A 16239-nucleotide genomic window follows, 5' to 3' on the forward strand; every position below is an offset into this window, starting at 1 on the left:
GCCTTCAGAAGGTCAATACCCAGTTAATAAAAATCTAATTATTGAATGAAAACGGAACATGAGATAAAGCACTTAAAACTCTGGCAGCTGGAAGGTTATCTCTGTTAGATGCCAAGATAGCTAGTGTCTTTTGGATACCTTTTAAGTAATACATTCTTTCATCCTTAGGATAGCAAGATCTTTGCAAAAGTGACAGAACTAAACTCCATAAATAAAAACACAATAATTAAAAAATATTATTAATAGTTAATGAATTAATAATAAATACAGCAAGCTGTAGAAATTGATGTACTTGATCTGGACAAGGCCTTTGTAATCCCTTATCTGTGCCAGAGGCCAGCATCAACAGCGGCAGGAGAACAAACAGGAGAGGTAGGATTAGTTGGCTAACCTACAGATCTCATTGTGGGGTTTAGGAGTTGTAAATCAGTGTATTTATTTGAAGCATGAGGCTGAATAGCTGATTCCATATTTACTGTTTTCTCAAGTGTAATGGATGACATATATAATTGTTGATATTAATACCATTTTTAAGTAGGTACATATTTATTTATAAGTGTTCAGTTTCTCCTTTATGATGTGTATTACATTTATATTTATAGCTTTCTTTTACAACAACTGATCTTGACAGACAGGGGTAGACATTCTGCTTTTTAACTCTTTATATGTATTGTACCGATGTATTTTGTTGGCAGTTTCTGTGAGTTTCAAACTGCATCTTTCATAGCTCAAATTTCATTCAAGAGTATTTGCCTGGTCCTAGCATTGTGAAAGTGAAATTGCCATCATTCCGTACAGTTTTACATCATGTAGCCTTCAAAACAAAAGGTTTTTTTTAAAGCCTGGTTTAAAAATCTAGTAAAAAAAATGCTTGTAGAAGAGGCTTAAATTCATTTTCCAGTCACTGTTTTAAAGGAATCTATGAGTCATTTCTAGAATGAATTTTATTCAGATACAGATTATTTACTTGGGCCTCCTATCCTCAAACTTTCTGCTTTGTCTTTTTTTATATAAGGAAAGTCAGATATACAATTAACCCAGCCTGCACCATTAAGTACACTCTTTAACTTTGCATTGTATTCCAGTACCAGTATTTAGAGATACTGTGGAATCTAGTATTTGCTCACAATTGAGCAGCATTGTTTTAATACAGCAGCTGAAAAAACCATTGCATTGATCTGGGCAGTCACAATTAAATATGCGATGTGTACAAAAAAAAATCTGTAGCTTTTATCCCAGTTTATTTCAGTTCACAGGGAGAAGACAGAAATGTTGAACACCACACAGCCATTCACATGCACATGTATGTTACGTTACCCAAGCACAGAGGACATGATGTAGGTACAAGGAGAAAACTGCTGCTCTAATTGTCTAATTAATTGTCTAATTGTCTCTGGTGATTTTAGAGTGGCTGTCACCTGATGGGATTGAATGCCCGCCCAGATGTGCTGCTCTGTGGGGGAAGAGGTGGCCACTGTTCGGGTTTTGGTCTTAGCAAAGAGCACAGCCTGGTATCAGGTGAAGCCTGTGTCCCAGCAGGACCTCCTCATGCCCTGTCTCCGGCACTGGGAGAACCAAAAAGAGGGAGAGTTCTGCAGCTTCCTGTGAGCTTCTAGATAAGGATTTACAAATGCTGGAATTTCTCTGGCCATCTCTTGGCCAAATGGCGGTTTCCTTATTGAAGGAAAGAACAAGCTGAAGGTAATGTGGGAGAAACTGGCAGGAGATGAGCAGTTGGTAACAAGCAAGTGATGTCAAAGCTGTTCAGGTGGCCAGGTCAGAAAAGATTAGTACAGACATTTTCTATGGAAATACTTTTGTTATGTATACACTTTTGGTACTTTTTCAACTGTATTTCTCTAGAGAAGTCTAATTTTACCTCATCTGTTCGCATCTTGCAAGAGATACAAATAGATGTTTTCACTCTTGCCAGTTTGTCATTCACTGTTTCGGTGAATCCATTTATGTCACCCTCTGTTTTCTTCTTAGTTGGCATATTTTAAAGGTATGTTTCAAGCCTTTTGAATTCTTGTCACAGAATTCATTCCCAAAATTGGGATAGATACATTTTGAGTATTAAAAAAATAACGTATGTTTGAGTTGTGCACTGTCAGCCCTAAGTTGACAGGATATTTATTTTGCTTGGTTTCTTTCTGTATTGAAATGGCTTTCAAGTTTACCCCTGGTCAGCAATTTACTCCTTATTTACATCATCCTCCCTTCCTGAAAGATTATTATTTTCAGCATCAGAGTAAAAAATCAGCAGCAGTGAGTTGCTGGTTGACAAGATGACAGAGTTGTTATGGAAAGCACTTCATTTGAGAATGAGAAAAGACAGGGCACTACAGGGGTGCAGTACCAGAAGTGGTGTCCTGTGTGGCTTTGCAGTAGAGCATCACGATACCACAGCTGCCAAAGAGAGCCCTCTGCTGCCATGAAGGAGTTTAACACCAGGATCTGCTAAGGCAAGAATTTGACTACACTTGAATGCAGGCATCAAATGTGTTTGGAGGGAAGACTGTCTTAGAAAACGAACAGAAGTGGTTCACACAAGGCTACTTTTAATTTATTTTGTCCCAGAATTATGTCAAAAGGCATATAGAGATGGCTTTGTCTAGGCACAATAAGAGCACTGGGTTAGCATAATTCCAAGATTGTTTTTATCATAGTTGTTTTTAATCTAATGGACCTGTAGAGGAGATGCCTTTTACTGTAGGTTTTTGGTTTTTTCCCACCACAGATTCCTAATGGGGGTAATTAATTTGCACTCCAAAGAACCTGAGTAGTCAAACATAGTCACACTTCTTCACCATGTCACTGTCCAACAGACAGCTCTGCATTCATAAGCCCAAGCTACCCCCTTAGTGAAAGTCTATTATTTAACAGTAGGCCACTTTAAAATAGACTTTAAGTCATTTTAAAATTTCACATGGAACGTAAAGGCTGCATGCCTGAAACACTTGTGTTAGGTGCCTTACATTCTGTATCCCATCTCCTGCCTTTTTTTGTCCCGTGCATTGTTACTGTATAGTCTGATCTTGAAAATAGTACATAGTGCTTACAAGCAGACTCAGTTGTTGGTGAGCTCTGTGCTTTTGATGCTTTACCTATAAATAGTGGAATCACTTCTGACTGGTGAAGCTAAGCGGGAGAAATTATGAAAGAGGTGGCAGCAGGATTGCTGTTAGTAGTGACTTTTTACAGTGGAGTTCACAGAAGTCCTGCTAATTAGGATTTTTTTTTTTTTTTTCATATATGGCTTTCAAGGAAGGAGTTAAATCTTTTCTGCTTTACTGTTGGGACTATGTAAATGATGGTCTGTGAAATACATAAAGTTGGAAACTTTTAACAGTTTCAACTACATATTAAATATTACTTTAAAACCCATATGTTCTTCATGCAGCCCAGGTTCTCGAAAGCAATGTTACTTGTTGTTCCCTTAACATAAGCCACCTGGAGATGAAACACAAGTTTAGTTTTCCTCACAAAATTCCAGTTTGTCCTTTTCTACTGCTAGACTCCTCTTTATGTCACAGGCACCATAAGTTACACCCAGAGATGGTTATGAACTACAGAATTTCTTGTTAGGAGAGACTTGTGCCATCTGTGAAGCGCTGACAGGACTCAAAGCAAAGCTGTAGAGCATTAATAATACATAATAATACGTTGTTTCCTGGAGCTTTCTGTGTGGCTGACCACATTTCAGTTGTCTGTACTTCTTCAGTGAAGTGCGTGATAAAATCCAAACATTTACTTACAAACCCCTGTAAGAAAATCTCTACACAAAATGTTTTATTATTTTTATTAAGCATTTATGCCTACTTGTATTAAGCAATGATACATGCATAATTAAACATGTTATATACATAGTATCGTAAATATACACAAATGCAGAAAAGGATTAACATAAAAGAATATGAGCAAGACTGTCTGGATTGAAATTTTGAGTTGCAATTGGCCATTGCTGGACTCATTGCAGTAAAGTCCAAGAGAATATATTAAATCTAAATATATGAGTAAATAGACTGAATGTGCAAGCTGGGTGTGAGTAGGTAACAGAAAAGAAAACTGAGATACATGACATGAAACAAGATGATGGAGCTGGCCTGCATTGCCTCTTATAATCTGCCCTTCCTGCTGTCTTCACTGTGTAATTTACAGCCACCTAGAATTTCTTCGTTCCAAATCAGCAACTGCATTACCTTTGCAGCTGGACCAAAAGGTCATGGACCTGTTGGAACGGGTCCAGCAGAGGGCCATGAAAATGATCAGAGCTGGAACACCTCTCCTATTGAGGAAGTTCAGGTTGTTCAGAACAACGGAACAACAAAGACCTTACAACGGCCTTCCAATACCTGAAGAGGGCCTACAGGACAGATGGAAAGTGACTCTTTATCAGGGAGTGTAGTGAAAAGATGAGGGGTAATGGTTTAAATTGAAAGAGGGTAGATTTAGATTAGATACCAGAAAGAAATTCTTTACTGTGAGTGTGGTGAGGCACTGGAACAGGTTGCCCAGAGACGTTGTGGTTGCCCCATCCCTGGAGGTGTTCAAGACCAAGCTGGATGGGGCTTTGAGCAACCTGGTCTAGTGGGAGGTGTCCCTGCCCATGGCAGGGGGTTTGGAACTTGATGACCTTTAAGGTCCTTTCCAACTGTAACCATTCTATAATTCTATGATTCTAAAAGGAAGTTCTGGGGCTGCCACATCATTTTTTAGTAGGAATGACACTAATTCTGTGACTTCTTGAGCAGAGAATGGTCATATCTGATGGGAAATCAGGGGTGCTATTTGCTTTTTTAATAACTAACCCCTGGATAATTATATTCTCTGACAAAGCTACACATAGGGAATTACTCTTTCTTAAAACATTCCCAGTGTACTTTGAGGGCAATGTATCCGTGTAGATCTTTACCCAACAGGCAGAGTAAAATTCATCGAGTTCATCATAAGCATGCTGCATTCTGCCAGGATATCAAATAAAATTCCAGATTTCCCAATTAAAACAGAACATCATGCCCTCTGATCCCAGAAAAACAACATTTAGTTTCTTGGTTATGGGATCTCAGCAGGCCTTGCTTGTGACAAGAGTAAAAGTTATTTTCTCTCTATGTTATGTTTCTTTAGCAAATGTTTTAAAAATTGCTTAAAGAACCTAAAAGGTCATTTGAAAGTCTTATTTTTATTGTCACTGCCTCCAAAATACATTCCATAACTCAGTTTAATGTGATCTGCAACAGGCCAAGAGTTTTACAAGCCAAGATATTATGTCTAGTCCAGCTAGAGACACGACAGAGTTCGGTGAAGAGGGGATAGAGAAGATCTACTTTGAGAAATGTAATATTGCAATGCCTATAAAACGTGGAAGGAAAATATCTCTCTGCATTCAATTTTGATGACTGAATGTGCTCATGACCTTTCCTAAGGTAGAGGAACCCTACCAAGAGCTTTATGAGGAAACAGAGAAATGTCTGAGGACATCTGTTTAACAGCATGTCAAGACAAGGTTCACCCACATCCCAGAGTAGTCCCTGGTCCTGTAGATAACTCAACTTTCTTCTGGCTTCATCACCTACAAGCCTCCATAGTCCACAAGCCAGTGCAGAGAATAGTGGGTCAGGAACTTGCTCTTGTATTACTACTGATACTGCATCCGTCCACTGTATCTTCAGATAAGGAAATGTACTGTGAGTAATTTGCACATATTAAATACAATTTTCATATAAAGAGACCTTTTATCAGGCCATTTTCATCTCCCTAAGTACAAAATACTTCAAACTGCAAGTGGATTAATCTCTGTCAGACTGGCCTATTGCATTGTAGGGCAAGAATTCACTGATTTCAGTCTGGACCATGATTCTGTCAGCTGTTATCCTTCCGGTTGCTTGGTGGACAGCTTTAATCTTGCCAGTAGTCACCGTACTTTGCAGTATTTGGCCCCACATGCTTAGTTTATACAAGTCAGCAGCTGTCAGTGTTTATGGGAACCATTCAGTCACTAAAAAGATTCTTCACATCTTTGCTTTTTATTTTCTTGACAATCTCATTATGACCATCAAACAAAGTCCAACATTGTTTGGAACTCTTTTCTCCTAACTGCTGGCCTTAAAATCGTAGGTCACTGGAATATCTTAAATCCAAGTCATCATTTTCTCTATTATAGGAGAGCTAAGATAAGTTAGAACAGTCAACTGAGGGATGCAAAGAGATTGTTTTGTTTTGTTACAGCTGTATATGTCCCAGCAATCCACTGAGTAATGTCATTCCTACTTGTTTTGCAGTGCACAAAAAGTACAAACGCAGGGTTGGCCTCTATTGTGTCAGTCATACAGCAAACCCAGAATGGGGCACTTGTCCTTGTCACATGCTGCATACGGTATTCCTTTTTTTCAGTCGCCCAAGGGTTAATACATGAGGTCCTCAGACTAAAACTTTAGTATGTTTGATAGGATGGCATCTGGAGATTCAAAGAGAAATCTTGCTTATGTAAAGGAAGACTCCTTAGTTTTCTACCTTCTTTTTCCTGAAGGTGGTTTCTCCTGATTATGACTTCTGAATATAAACTCCTATAATTTTCTTCAGAGACCTATATATTATTGTATATCCATTTGGCTTTTCCTAGTTAACTAGTAATCCTGTCACACAGGCAGATGGAGGAATTGAAGCTACTGTTTACTGCTTGATGGAAGTTAGAGGCACATGCTTTCCTTTCAGTTGTTAGACAGTCTCAGATCAGTTCTTTGCGCAGTAGTAATTGTACTGACCTAAAGAAGGTTATTCCAAATTTACATTGTCATAAATAAGCATTTTGCTTATTCCAGCACATGGCCAGCATTAGCAGAGCACCTCATTCTCTATTAAATGTTTACAAACAGGAATAACAATTGCTTGTTCTCTCACTCTTTCTGTCATACCATGTGACAAGAAAAATAGCTTTGTTTTAGGGTGGTTATTGTGCTCAGTTTGTGAATGTCAGTGAGTGAGTGTGGTCTGAGAGAGTTGGGGATATGTGTGAGAGCAGTCATGAATATGCTCAGTTTCACACTTCTGCAGAAGCGTCTAAAATGTGGAAATTGGTTTCACATTCAGTTTTCCAGTTCACTTTTGCCTTTAGTGGGAAGATGTAATGTCATCTAGACAGTCATCCTCTGAAAGCTGGATCTCCTGTACACATATTTATTAACTTGGCTCTACTATCTGGTGGCCAGCTTGCTCTGGCCTGTGTTTGGCTGCATGTTATAGAGGTACAGAACAAACCGTGTTCAGGGGAGAGGAGGTGCTGCTGGCTAAGTGGGTGAACTGCACAGGGAAGTTTTCACTTTTAATGGGACAGAAATGTTTCCATTGCAGCTTTCTTGGATTTGTTCTTTTACTCCTCATACAGTTCGTTTTGATACAGAAATAAGCATTGGGTGATTCACCGAGACCTTAAGAGCCTAAGGTATTTCATAGCTCATGTCTAGAAATTGACATTTGTCACTATAGGACATTTGAGTATCAAATTTGAGAAGTATAAAAGGGTGTCAGTGCTGAGGCCTGACTCAAAAGTCTGTATTTTGCATCATGGAGACCAGAACATTTTTTGACACATATTGCTCTTCTGGTAGTCTTTCTTAATAGCTTCAGCAGCATCATTTACCCTTGTACTGCTTTAAGCTAAGCATTGTTAAACTTGGAAGATGTTGCTGTATTGCAGGAAAAAGTGGCTATCATAAAAGGCTGCCATGCAGGCTCCTGGTGGTGTTTAACAAGTATGCAAATAGTGTAGGAGAAAGCAGTGAGCCTTGAAGAAAAACTTTCAAGTAAGGGTTTGATAATGGAGGAACAATTACAGATGTGGCACTCCCAGCTCATTTGATTAACCTCAGTAACTGATGAAAGCAGTTTAACTATCAAACATAGATCATTTTCGTCCTACCTGCATGGTATCAAATGTTCAACTGTTGTATTTCCCCTTTCTCTTATCTCCTTGTTTTCTATACCGGTCCGTTCCCTCCTCTCACTCCAGCTAGACCCTTGGATGTGACCACCCAGTTTCAGTTACATGAACTGAATCTGTCAATAAACTAGAGATCTTAATCGTGCTAGATAATAGTGATGCAAGAAGTCCTTAACCACTGTCTGCAAGTGGTTTCTCTAGGAGTTTCCTCTAGACTTCCTTGTTTTGGGGCTCTGAATATATTTTTGTTTATGCTTTGCATGCAGCTTAAACTTCTGAATGTGCATTTTTTACTTGAGGAATATTGAAGTGTGGAGTGAACACCCCATGTGTGTCTTGAACTAAAGCCCACCCACAGTGGGCTGACAGTCATGGCGCCAATAAAACTGGGAGGATGCTAATGCTCAGTGTGTGCAGTCACATAGTCACTTGTCCTGAATAAAAAAAGTCAGTCACAAATTCTAAAAGTTTTATGTCGGGGCTACTGTTCAGAACATGTCATAGAAAATTAAGAAACAAGATTTTGGCCTAGATTTATCTTTTAAATTCAACTGAAATGCTGCAGACTACTAATGGCAAAGATGGCACAAATGGGGTTAGGACAGGGGAACTTTATAGAAGAAATGGGAGTGCGTATGAAGACGTTTTAATGATTTGAATGGACTATTAAATAGTTACATTTTTAATCTTTTAAGTTTTGGCTTTTTTTTTTTTTCACCCTTAAAGGGTGACATAGGATTTAATAGTGATAAATTCAGTTAAGAGCTATGAAGATCCAAAAGCTCTTTTAAAAAGTGTTTATGATACTATAAAATAATAGGGCAGATGATACTTTCTATGGACTCAAAATAAACTGATACAATATCTGAGAAAAACAAATCTTAAAACGCTGTGATATTTTTCCTTGTAAGTTTTTGTTGATTATATGTCAAATGACAAATGTCTTTTTGCCAGACTGGAGTTGCTGGGTACTTGATGCTCCCATGGGTTTGGCATAGGGCATTACTGCGTATTTCTGAACTTGAGGCCCTGAGTACACACCAGCTTTTGATTTGACTGGGCTTGCACGCTAACAGGATTTTTTTTCAACTGCAAGTCTTGTGTAATTATCACTTCTAATTGTTTGCATTGTCTTTGTTTTGGGATTTCTTTGCCTGCTTTTGGAATTTATCGCCATCCAGTGAGAAGGACGCTAAAGAGCGGACTGACACCGGAAGAAGCCAAAGCACTGGGCCTCATCAGCACCTCTGAGATGCAGGTTTGACGTCCCGGAGGTGGCAACGAGAAGAGCCATTCATCTGAAGCACACAGGCTGACAACCCTTCGGTGTGGCATTGACCTGCCAGCCTCCTCTGCTGCTCCCAACGTCCCGTCCTCTCTTAGTTCCATTCTAATAAGCACCAACAGCGAAACCCCACAGCCAGGGCAGAAGAAGGGCGCGCCGCAGCTCAGCCCGACAGATGGACAGTGACTGAGGAAGCGTTTGAGTGCTTGTAGGTGAAAGCATATGGCTGCTTCTTCTCTCATGGTGTATTGACGTGGGTAGGAGGGGGCTCTCTCTGAGTTATCTGTCATGTGAGCTGTATTTATGTTGGCTTTCCTTGTGCCCTGTTTGAGTCATTGTAAATGTATGGCATTTTGTCAATGCAAGGAACAGTCCTTAAGGAGGCAAAATAACTCCCGTTAGAGTGACCCCAATTTTCCTGAAGCAGATTCATTAAGCAGAGATGCACGGTTTGTGCAGCCCTGGGGTTTGGGGGTTTTTATTATTCTTATTTTGCCACCAAAGAATGTAAAAATGTACGTGTACCTCTGTATATGTACAGAATGAATGTGTGGACATGTGTGCATGCATCTATACACATACAGTCATGGTGTGAAATCATGCTCCTGCTGAAGATAGCTGGACCATGATTTTCACTCTGGGGCCTTACTGTTCCACCTGGACAGGAGGAAAAGAATGTCTTTTTGTAGGAACTCAGTGTTACTCAATGGGATTCACCCTGTGGGGCAGGAGATGGCCTGCAATACAAGTGGAAAATTCTAGGTTCGTGAATTCATGTGTATTAATACACACTCATACTGTACATAGCAGCATGCACACGGAGGAGAGGACACAGAATACCTCCCTCTTGTTGAGCTATGGCTGTACTGTGCATTTGTACAGTTTCAAAGAGATCTCTGCCAACAGTTTTACATACTCTATAAATGCATTCAGATGCTAAAATCAAGAAGTTTTGTTCACTTGCCTGCCCCTTCATGCTGCTTTTCTCTGCTGCAAGGTAATGTGGTGGTGATTTTTTTTCAAATTCATGGATCTGAATATGAAATGGCCCTGCTAAAAGCCTGCTGTGTTTTTGCTGTTCTTTACTCTTTTTTTGTGATTATCCTTGATGCAAGCGAAGAGGGTACCACAGTGAACACTCCAATATGTTTGCCCTTATCTCGCTGTTTTATAACTGACTTTTATAGCTGCCCTTAGCATGCGTGTTTGAAGAACCTTTAGTCAACTCATCTGCCTTTAAGTGGAGGACATATACAGCAGAGAAGATGAATTGAACACAGTCACCCTAGCCAGTGCTGAAACGCTTTGAAGAGAACTGCAAATAACCGTAATGTAAAAGGGAACTTTTTAAGCCAAAGTCTGTATATGACCAATTGATCCTCAAGGATGCACAGGATTATCTCTTTCCATTGCCTTAGCCTCTAAGATTAAGGGTGTGTCTGCACAGCAGTAACAGCTGAGGCTTCCTTGAAGCTAGTTAACTGGGAAAGTGCAGCACTTTCTTCATGGTAACAGGGTTTTATTTTGGCTGCAAAACACACTTGAAAAGTAGGGTTAATTAATAGTCTGTGCTGGGCTCCTAATGCCATAGCTATGTTGCTTCTGGCACCCAAGCTAGGTCAGGTATGTCAACAAGTTATTCTACTCTGTTCTCATTAAGGACAGGATAGTCAATGAAGATTGTTGAAGATAGTTGAACCAAACACAATAAGCCTTTGAAACCTCGGTCATCCATCACATCGCATTGAGCACAGCATCTAAGTGATGAGAGAACCAGGTACCTGACAACACTGCAATGAGATCTGTGGTGGAACATCCTAGCTATGTTGTCCTTTCCTTGATCGTAACGTTTCATTCTTTATTTGCCATTGCCTTGGACCTTCATGTGTCAAAGTCCATGTGTAAAAATTATGAGCAATGGTTCTTAAGGATAGCATTGAGTTTGATCTGGTTTTCCATTCAGCTTGTTAAAAAGTCAATTGTACAAGTAGACAGAAGGCAGTAGTTATGTAATTAATAAAGTGGGTTGTATATTTGAAAGCAATGTAAAGGAGGAAGCTGTTTAGGAAACAGAAAGAAGTGGCATATAATTAATTTCACTGTAAAATAAGCAAGACCCATGAGCATCTGGATTTTAAAGTGGATCTTTATGTGCTGCTCATTGTGGACTTTTTAAATCTCTCTTAAGGATGCTTAGAACAAAGAAACGAAGGTAATGGGGGTTTGTGGAGGTCTTTGAGGTCAGAAACAAGAGGAAGACACCCTGAATGTAATGGTCATGTTGAACTGTGATACTTGCTAAGTGATAATAGAAGCAAAAATGCAACAGAATGCATTTATGCTGCCAGAGGTCCTATATTTGATTCGAGGGGAAATCAAGTTTTTAAAACTGAATATTTTAATTAAAATATGCTGAATGTGCAAAGTAGGTGGCTGTTGGTGACCACTTGCTAACAGGAAGGAAATTTGTGTTTCATTTAGACATAGTCAAGCATCTCTGTCTGAAACATAACATAGCTGATGAATTACTAATAATTGGGCATATGTATTTTCCAAGAATTGTACAAAAATTGTGCAAAATTTCATATGCTCCTTATCGAGGAGAAAATTAAATATGGGGAGAGGCGTTAGTGTAAGGTCAGGAAAAAAACCCAGTTTCTTTCAGATTCTCTGGATGCAGGTGTTTTGCGTGTGAAGCATATTTTTTGTCTATTTTTATATTATGTTTTTCTGTATTTTTGCCTAAGTTCCTGCTCTCTATCTGTAAAACTGATACCAATTTTTTCTGAAGGGTAACTTGGTCTTGTTTATGCAGTAGTGTACAGTCAGATTAATGCCATTGTCAGTGTTTACTGCAACAAGATGATCGAGCACAGTAACAATGGAATAACTACAGAAAAGATTTCCATTTTGGTTCACGATAAAAATAGCCAGTGGCCCAATGTGCAAATCTGTAAAGTGACAGTATTTCCTCTGGAGTCTGCTAGCATGTCCTGACTGTGGGAATAACATTTGTTCCCCTTCTTCTAACTAGTGGATTCCAGATGAAATGGAGGAATTGGTTATATTTGCATGCCTTTGTCTGTCTGTCTAATCAGGTTGTAACCTTCAGGGTTTGAGTTGCTGCCTGCTCCTCCATCATCAAAAGAGCTCACCATAAGGATGTTAACAGTTGTTTTAAAATGTATGTGAGATATGGAGTGGTTTTGTGACAAACATAAAGGTCTTGGAAACACCATGTAGTAACACATGTTCCCATTTCTCATTTAGAGATCCATGAAGGCTGTTTTAAAATATTTGCAGCCATAATAACTACCTCTCTTCTCTTTCTCATAGTACCGGTCAGCTGCACTGTAGCACCCAGAGTTTTCTATCTCCACCAAGTTCTCAGAGTCACTGCTGGTGTTCATTTCAGCACCCATCTGCTGCCAATAACTTGTCTGTCCGTCTACCACCATAATGCCTTCTTGATTTGGATGCCGAGGTAAAGTTTAGCATATGAAATGGCCACCAAAGGGAAGCTATCCTAATTTCCTTTCATCTCCCTTGGTGTTTAAAAGCAGACTGCATACAAATACTTTGTATTCCCTCACTCCCAACTGAGGGATAACTTTCAGTAGCAGTTATGTGGCTGCGGTGAAGGAACACCCCGAGGGAATGCCGTGTGCCACAATCAAGAGTGAAAGATCCCTCACAAAAATTAAATTCATCGCTCTTCACCTTTCAGTAAGGCCAGGCATCAGGCTCATGGATTCCAGATGTTTTATAGCCTCTTGGCTGCTACATTTGACCCTTCTGTTTGATAGATCCCTGTTCATAATCCAAAATCAACAAAAAAATGGAGGTTTAGTGAGGGTCTTTCTTGCTTTGATAAATACTGGAAACAGCATCAAAAGCAGTTTTCAAAATACATTTCTTTTTCTCTTTTGACCCCCTTTTATTGTAAATCTCTGTAGCGATTGACTCTGTCAGCAACATAAGGCATCAGATTTGTAGATAGACAAGACTTTGGCTTTACCTTAATAGAAAGTCACATGTGAATATCTAGATAAGAGTTCATGCCCCGATTTGACAGAAATTTGGAGTCAAGAGTCTTGATGTGACACAACAGCAAGGGCCTTTTTCAAGGTGCTCCATTCTCCCTGGAGGTGCTAGATAACATGGCAGGACAGCACCTTAAATCCCTGTGTGCTATGCTGTAAATGTACCCTGGTGAATGCGAAAAGCCACTGAAAGGTCACAAGTGACGACTACATCTACTGCAAACCTACGGGGCAGGACGCCACTGTAGGTGCAGTAAATGGTTCCTTTTGCCAGGCACCAGCTCTGCAGCCGTGTCCCCAGCAGTGTAACAGCAACCAGCATCCATCCAAAATGCTTCAGAAACCATTTGTCTGATGGTAGCGGTGTGGATTCAAGTGTGCCTGAATGGTTATTGTTAATAACCACTGTGTGGTTATTGTTTTTACAATGCTTTGATGTCACTGAGATGAAATGGAGGCAAGATGGCAGCCTACCAGTCTCACAGCCTTTATCCTCCCACTACGACTGGGATGTGGTGGGGACGCGGTGTCAGACAGAAGCATGAGCATATTCCTTTCTTTTTCACGCCTGAACGCTCACTGCACAGGTACCACTCTTCTCCTTTCATTACCCATTAGGGGGTTGTGCAGGCAGGGCCTGACCCTCTGCTGTGTTGGGATGATGGCTCTGCCTTTCCAGCATCGGGATGCAAGGAACACTTCTCTAAGCTCTAAGGACTATGACTGTTGATGCTTCTCCTCGGGGAAAACTGCCAGGTACTTGCAGACCCTGAAAGAAAATAAACCGAAGCATTTGGGAAAGAGAAAATGTTTGGTTATGGGCAACTATTGAAAATGATTTGCAAACACTTGAATAACTTTTAAAGCCTCCCTTCCTGTTTTTCGAATGGGGCAGCAATTGGCTCAGTTGGCATTTCAGATGTGATCCCAAGAGGTTTTTGGCAAACGGTTTAATAGTTACATAGCAAGTCATTCAAGGAGTTTCAGAGATGTATAGTTTTATGTTTACTCAAAAAAAATTAAAATTATTTCTAATTAATCCATTTCACATTGAGTGGCAGATAGAGATATATTTTGTTTAATCACTATCTAATACAGAGGCTTCTGTGAAAGAAAAGGTTTATTTGTAGCATTGGGTGCATTTCTCCTTTTTAAAGACTGTCTTTGCGCCTATAGTGTCCTTTTATTGTGAGCTGGGAATTGTAAAATTGTAAAGTAGAAAAGGACGTGTTTCTTAGACGAAGGAGAAATACTGTAAAATTGTGTAAATGTCACTACTCATGTTTTTTCGTGTTCTGTGTAGCATAGTGTAAAATAGGCTTTCCAGCAGTGTTATTCTGTGAATTGTAATTTAAAAACCAAGCCATGCATGGTCAGAGATATTATCTACAGGTCCTTCTGTTTGGTTGAGTTTTTGTTTTTGTTTGTTGTTTTCTCATTTTAGGTAAATTTGTTTTATGTTAAATTCAATTGTCCATGAAAATGCATTTTTTGTTTCTGAGTTTTATTTCATAAAGAACTTGAATTACTCTTTTAATATTTTATTACACATGAAGCTCACCTACCGTTTGTATTGATCCCTCAGAAGCTTTGTCACATTTAGTATAAACCAGGGGGACACTTTTTAACACAGCCCTCATTTACCTCTTCTCCCCCACTTTCCCTGTTTTACTGTCTGGAAAGATGCAGTCACACTTTTTTTTTTTTTTTTTTCTGTGCCATGCAGGGTCAATATGGAAAACCGACCGCAGACCTGTGTCCAAAATTTCTTGATATAAGTAGTTAAAAAGCTCACCTCTACAGCGTTATGTAAACACATCTTGCAATAAAGCTTTATAAAGCATTGACTGGGCTGGTTCTGGTTTTGTTGATGAAGCTAATCATGGGATCTTTGGTGGGAAATGGGTGGGAAAGGAGGAGGGTCGTAGGTTGGTTTTCCCATATCCTCTGACTGCCTGCAAAGCCACACGTGGACAACAAAACAGTTGCCATTAAACCATCTGGGTGGTCTGATCATAAAAAGCTGATCTTTTACTCCTTGTTTCACAGTTTCAGCCTAATTCCTAATCTTGAGTGAAGAAAATGAAAATGTGTCTCTGGTTCTCAAGGATTTCAGTAATCCAGCCCTACAAATTCTCACTAAACATACAGGGTTCCTGCGTGCTGCCATTGGCTTGGAGTCAGTTCCTGTCTTAAAAATACTGTGTTCACAGAGCACATTGTGTAAAGGTATGAGATTTATAGAAGCAAATACAAATAAAATGAAAGACTACCTGTGTGCGGGGGAGCATTTCAGATTGCCTCTGCACCAAGACATGAAACACCTGCCGTGTCTGCCAGCGCTCCATAACTGTAAAGGTGGCCAGTAAATGAGACCTGCCTTTAACTTGGCTGAAATACATTCCATGCATCACCCTGGTATGTAGTTTTCTGGTGGCCACCTATGAGCGTGCCTGGGCCAGCAGTGGTCTTGCAATTTTCTCTATTTGCTGGTGTCTGATTCTTTCTCTTCTTTTCTTTCAATTTCCCAGCACTTGAGAGAGACTGAGTTGACAAAGGGGACATCTCCAGCCCTACGGAAGGTGAGCCATAGCACAGGGACTCTCACAGCTTCAGTGACTACAACAAGGAGGACGGTCAAAATGACGTGTAGAAACTTAAAGAGCTCCGTTTTCCACTGCTAGTGCTGCAACAAGCTACTCTTGTAGCTTGTAACTGCTCTTCAGAGTTGCACGTATAACAAGGTCAAAATACATTATTCAAAGACAGCTACGAGCTACGCACGCCTATAGTGGCCTCCTGAAAGGTAAAGTAGATTAACTGAGAGAGAATTTTCACCTGGGGTTTCTGAGATTGTAGGAGCTGGTATAAAATGCTAGGTATCTAAACCTCCATAGGGAAAAACACCACCTTCCTCCTTTTTAATTAGTTTTTAAAGTTATTTCAAATAAAAAAGATGCCTTTTGGGATAT

The 16239-nt window shown here is 39.8% G+C and overlaps 1 protein-coding gene across 1 annotated transcript in view; it reads left to right on the forward strand.

The window, feature by feature from the left end:
* The window catches only part of FHOD3 (formin homology 2 domain containing 3), a 371022-nt gene extending 355908 nt beyond the window's left edge, over window positions 1-15114 (forward strand). Inside the window, exon 31 of the mRNA XM_014938430.1 lies at window positions 9121-15114. Coding sequence (XP_014793916.1) covers window positions 9121-9203 — 83 coding nt within the window. The 3' untranslated portion in view covers window positions 9204-15114. The remainder of the gene's footprint in view (window positions 1-9120) is intronic.
* The last annotated feature ends 1125 nt before the right edge of the window (window positions 15115-16239 follow it).

Source organism: Calidris pugnax, unplaced genomic scaffold (genome assembly GCF_001431845.1).
Source record: "Calidris pugnax isolate Ruff unplaced genomic scaffold, ASM143184v1 scaffold13, whole genome shotgun sequence".
In the NCBI taxonomy this organism is placed as follows: Eukaryota; Metazoa; Chordata; class Aves; order Charadriiformes; family Scolopacidae; genus Calidris; species Calidris pugnax.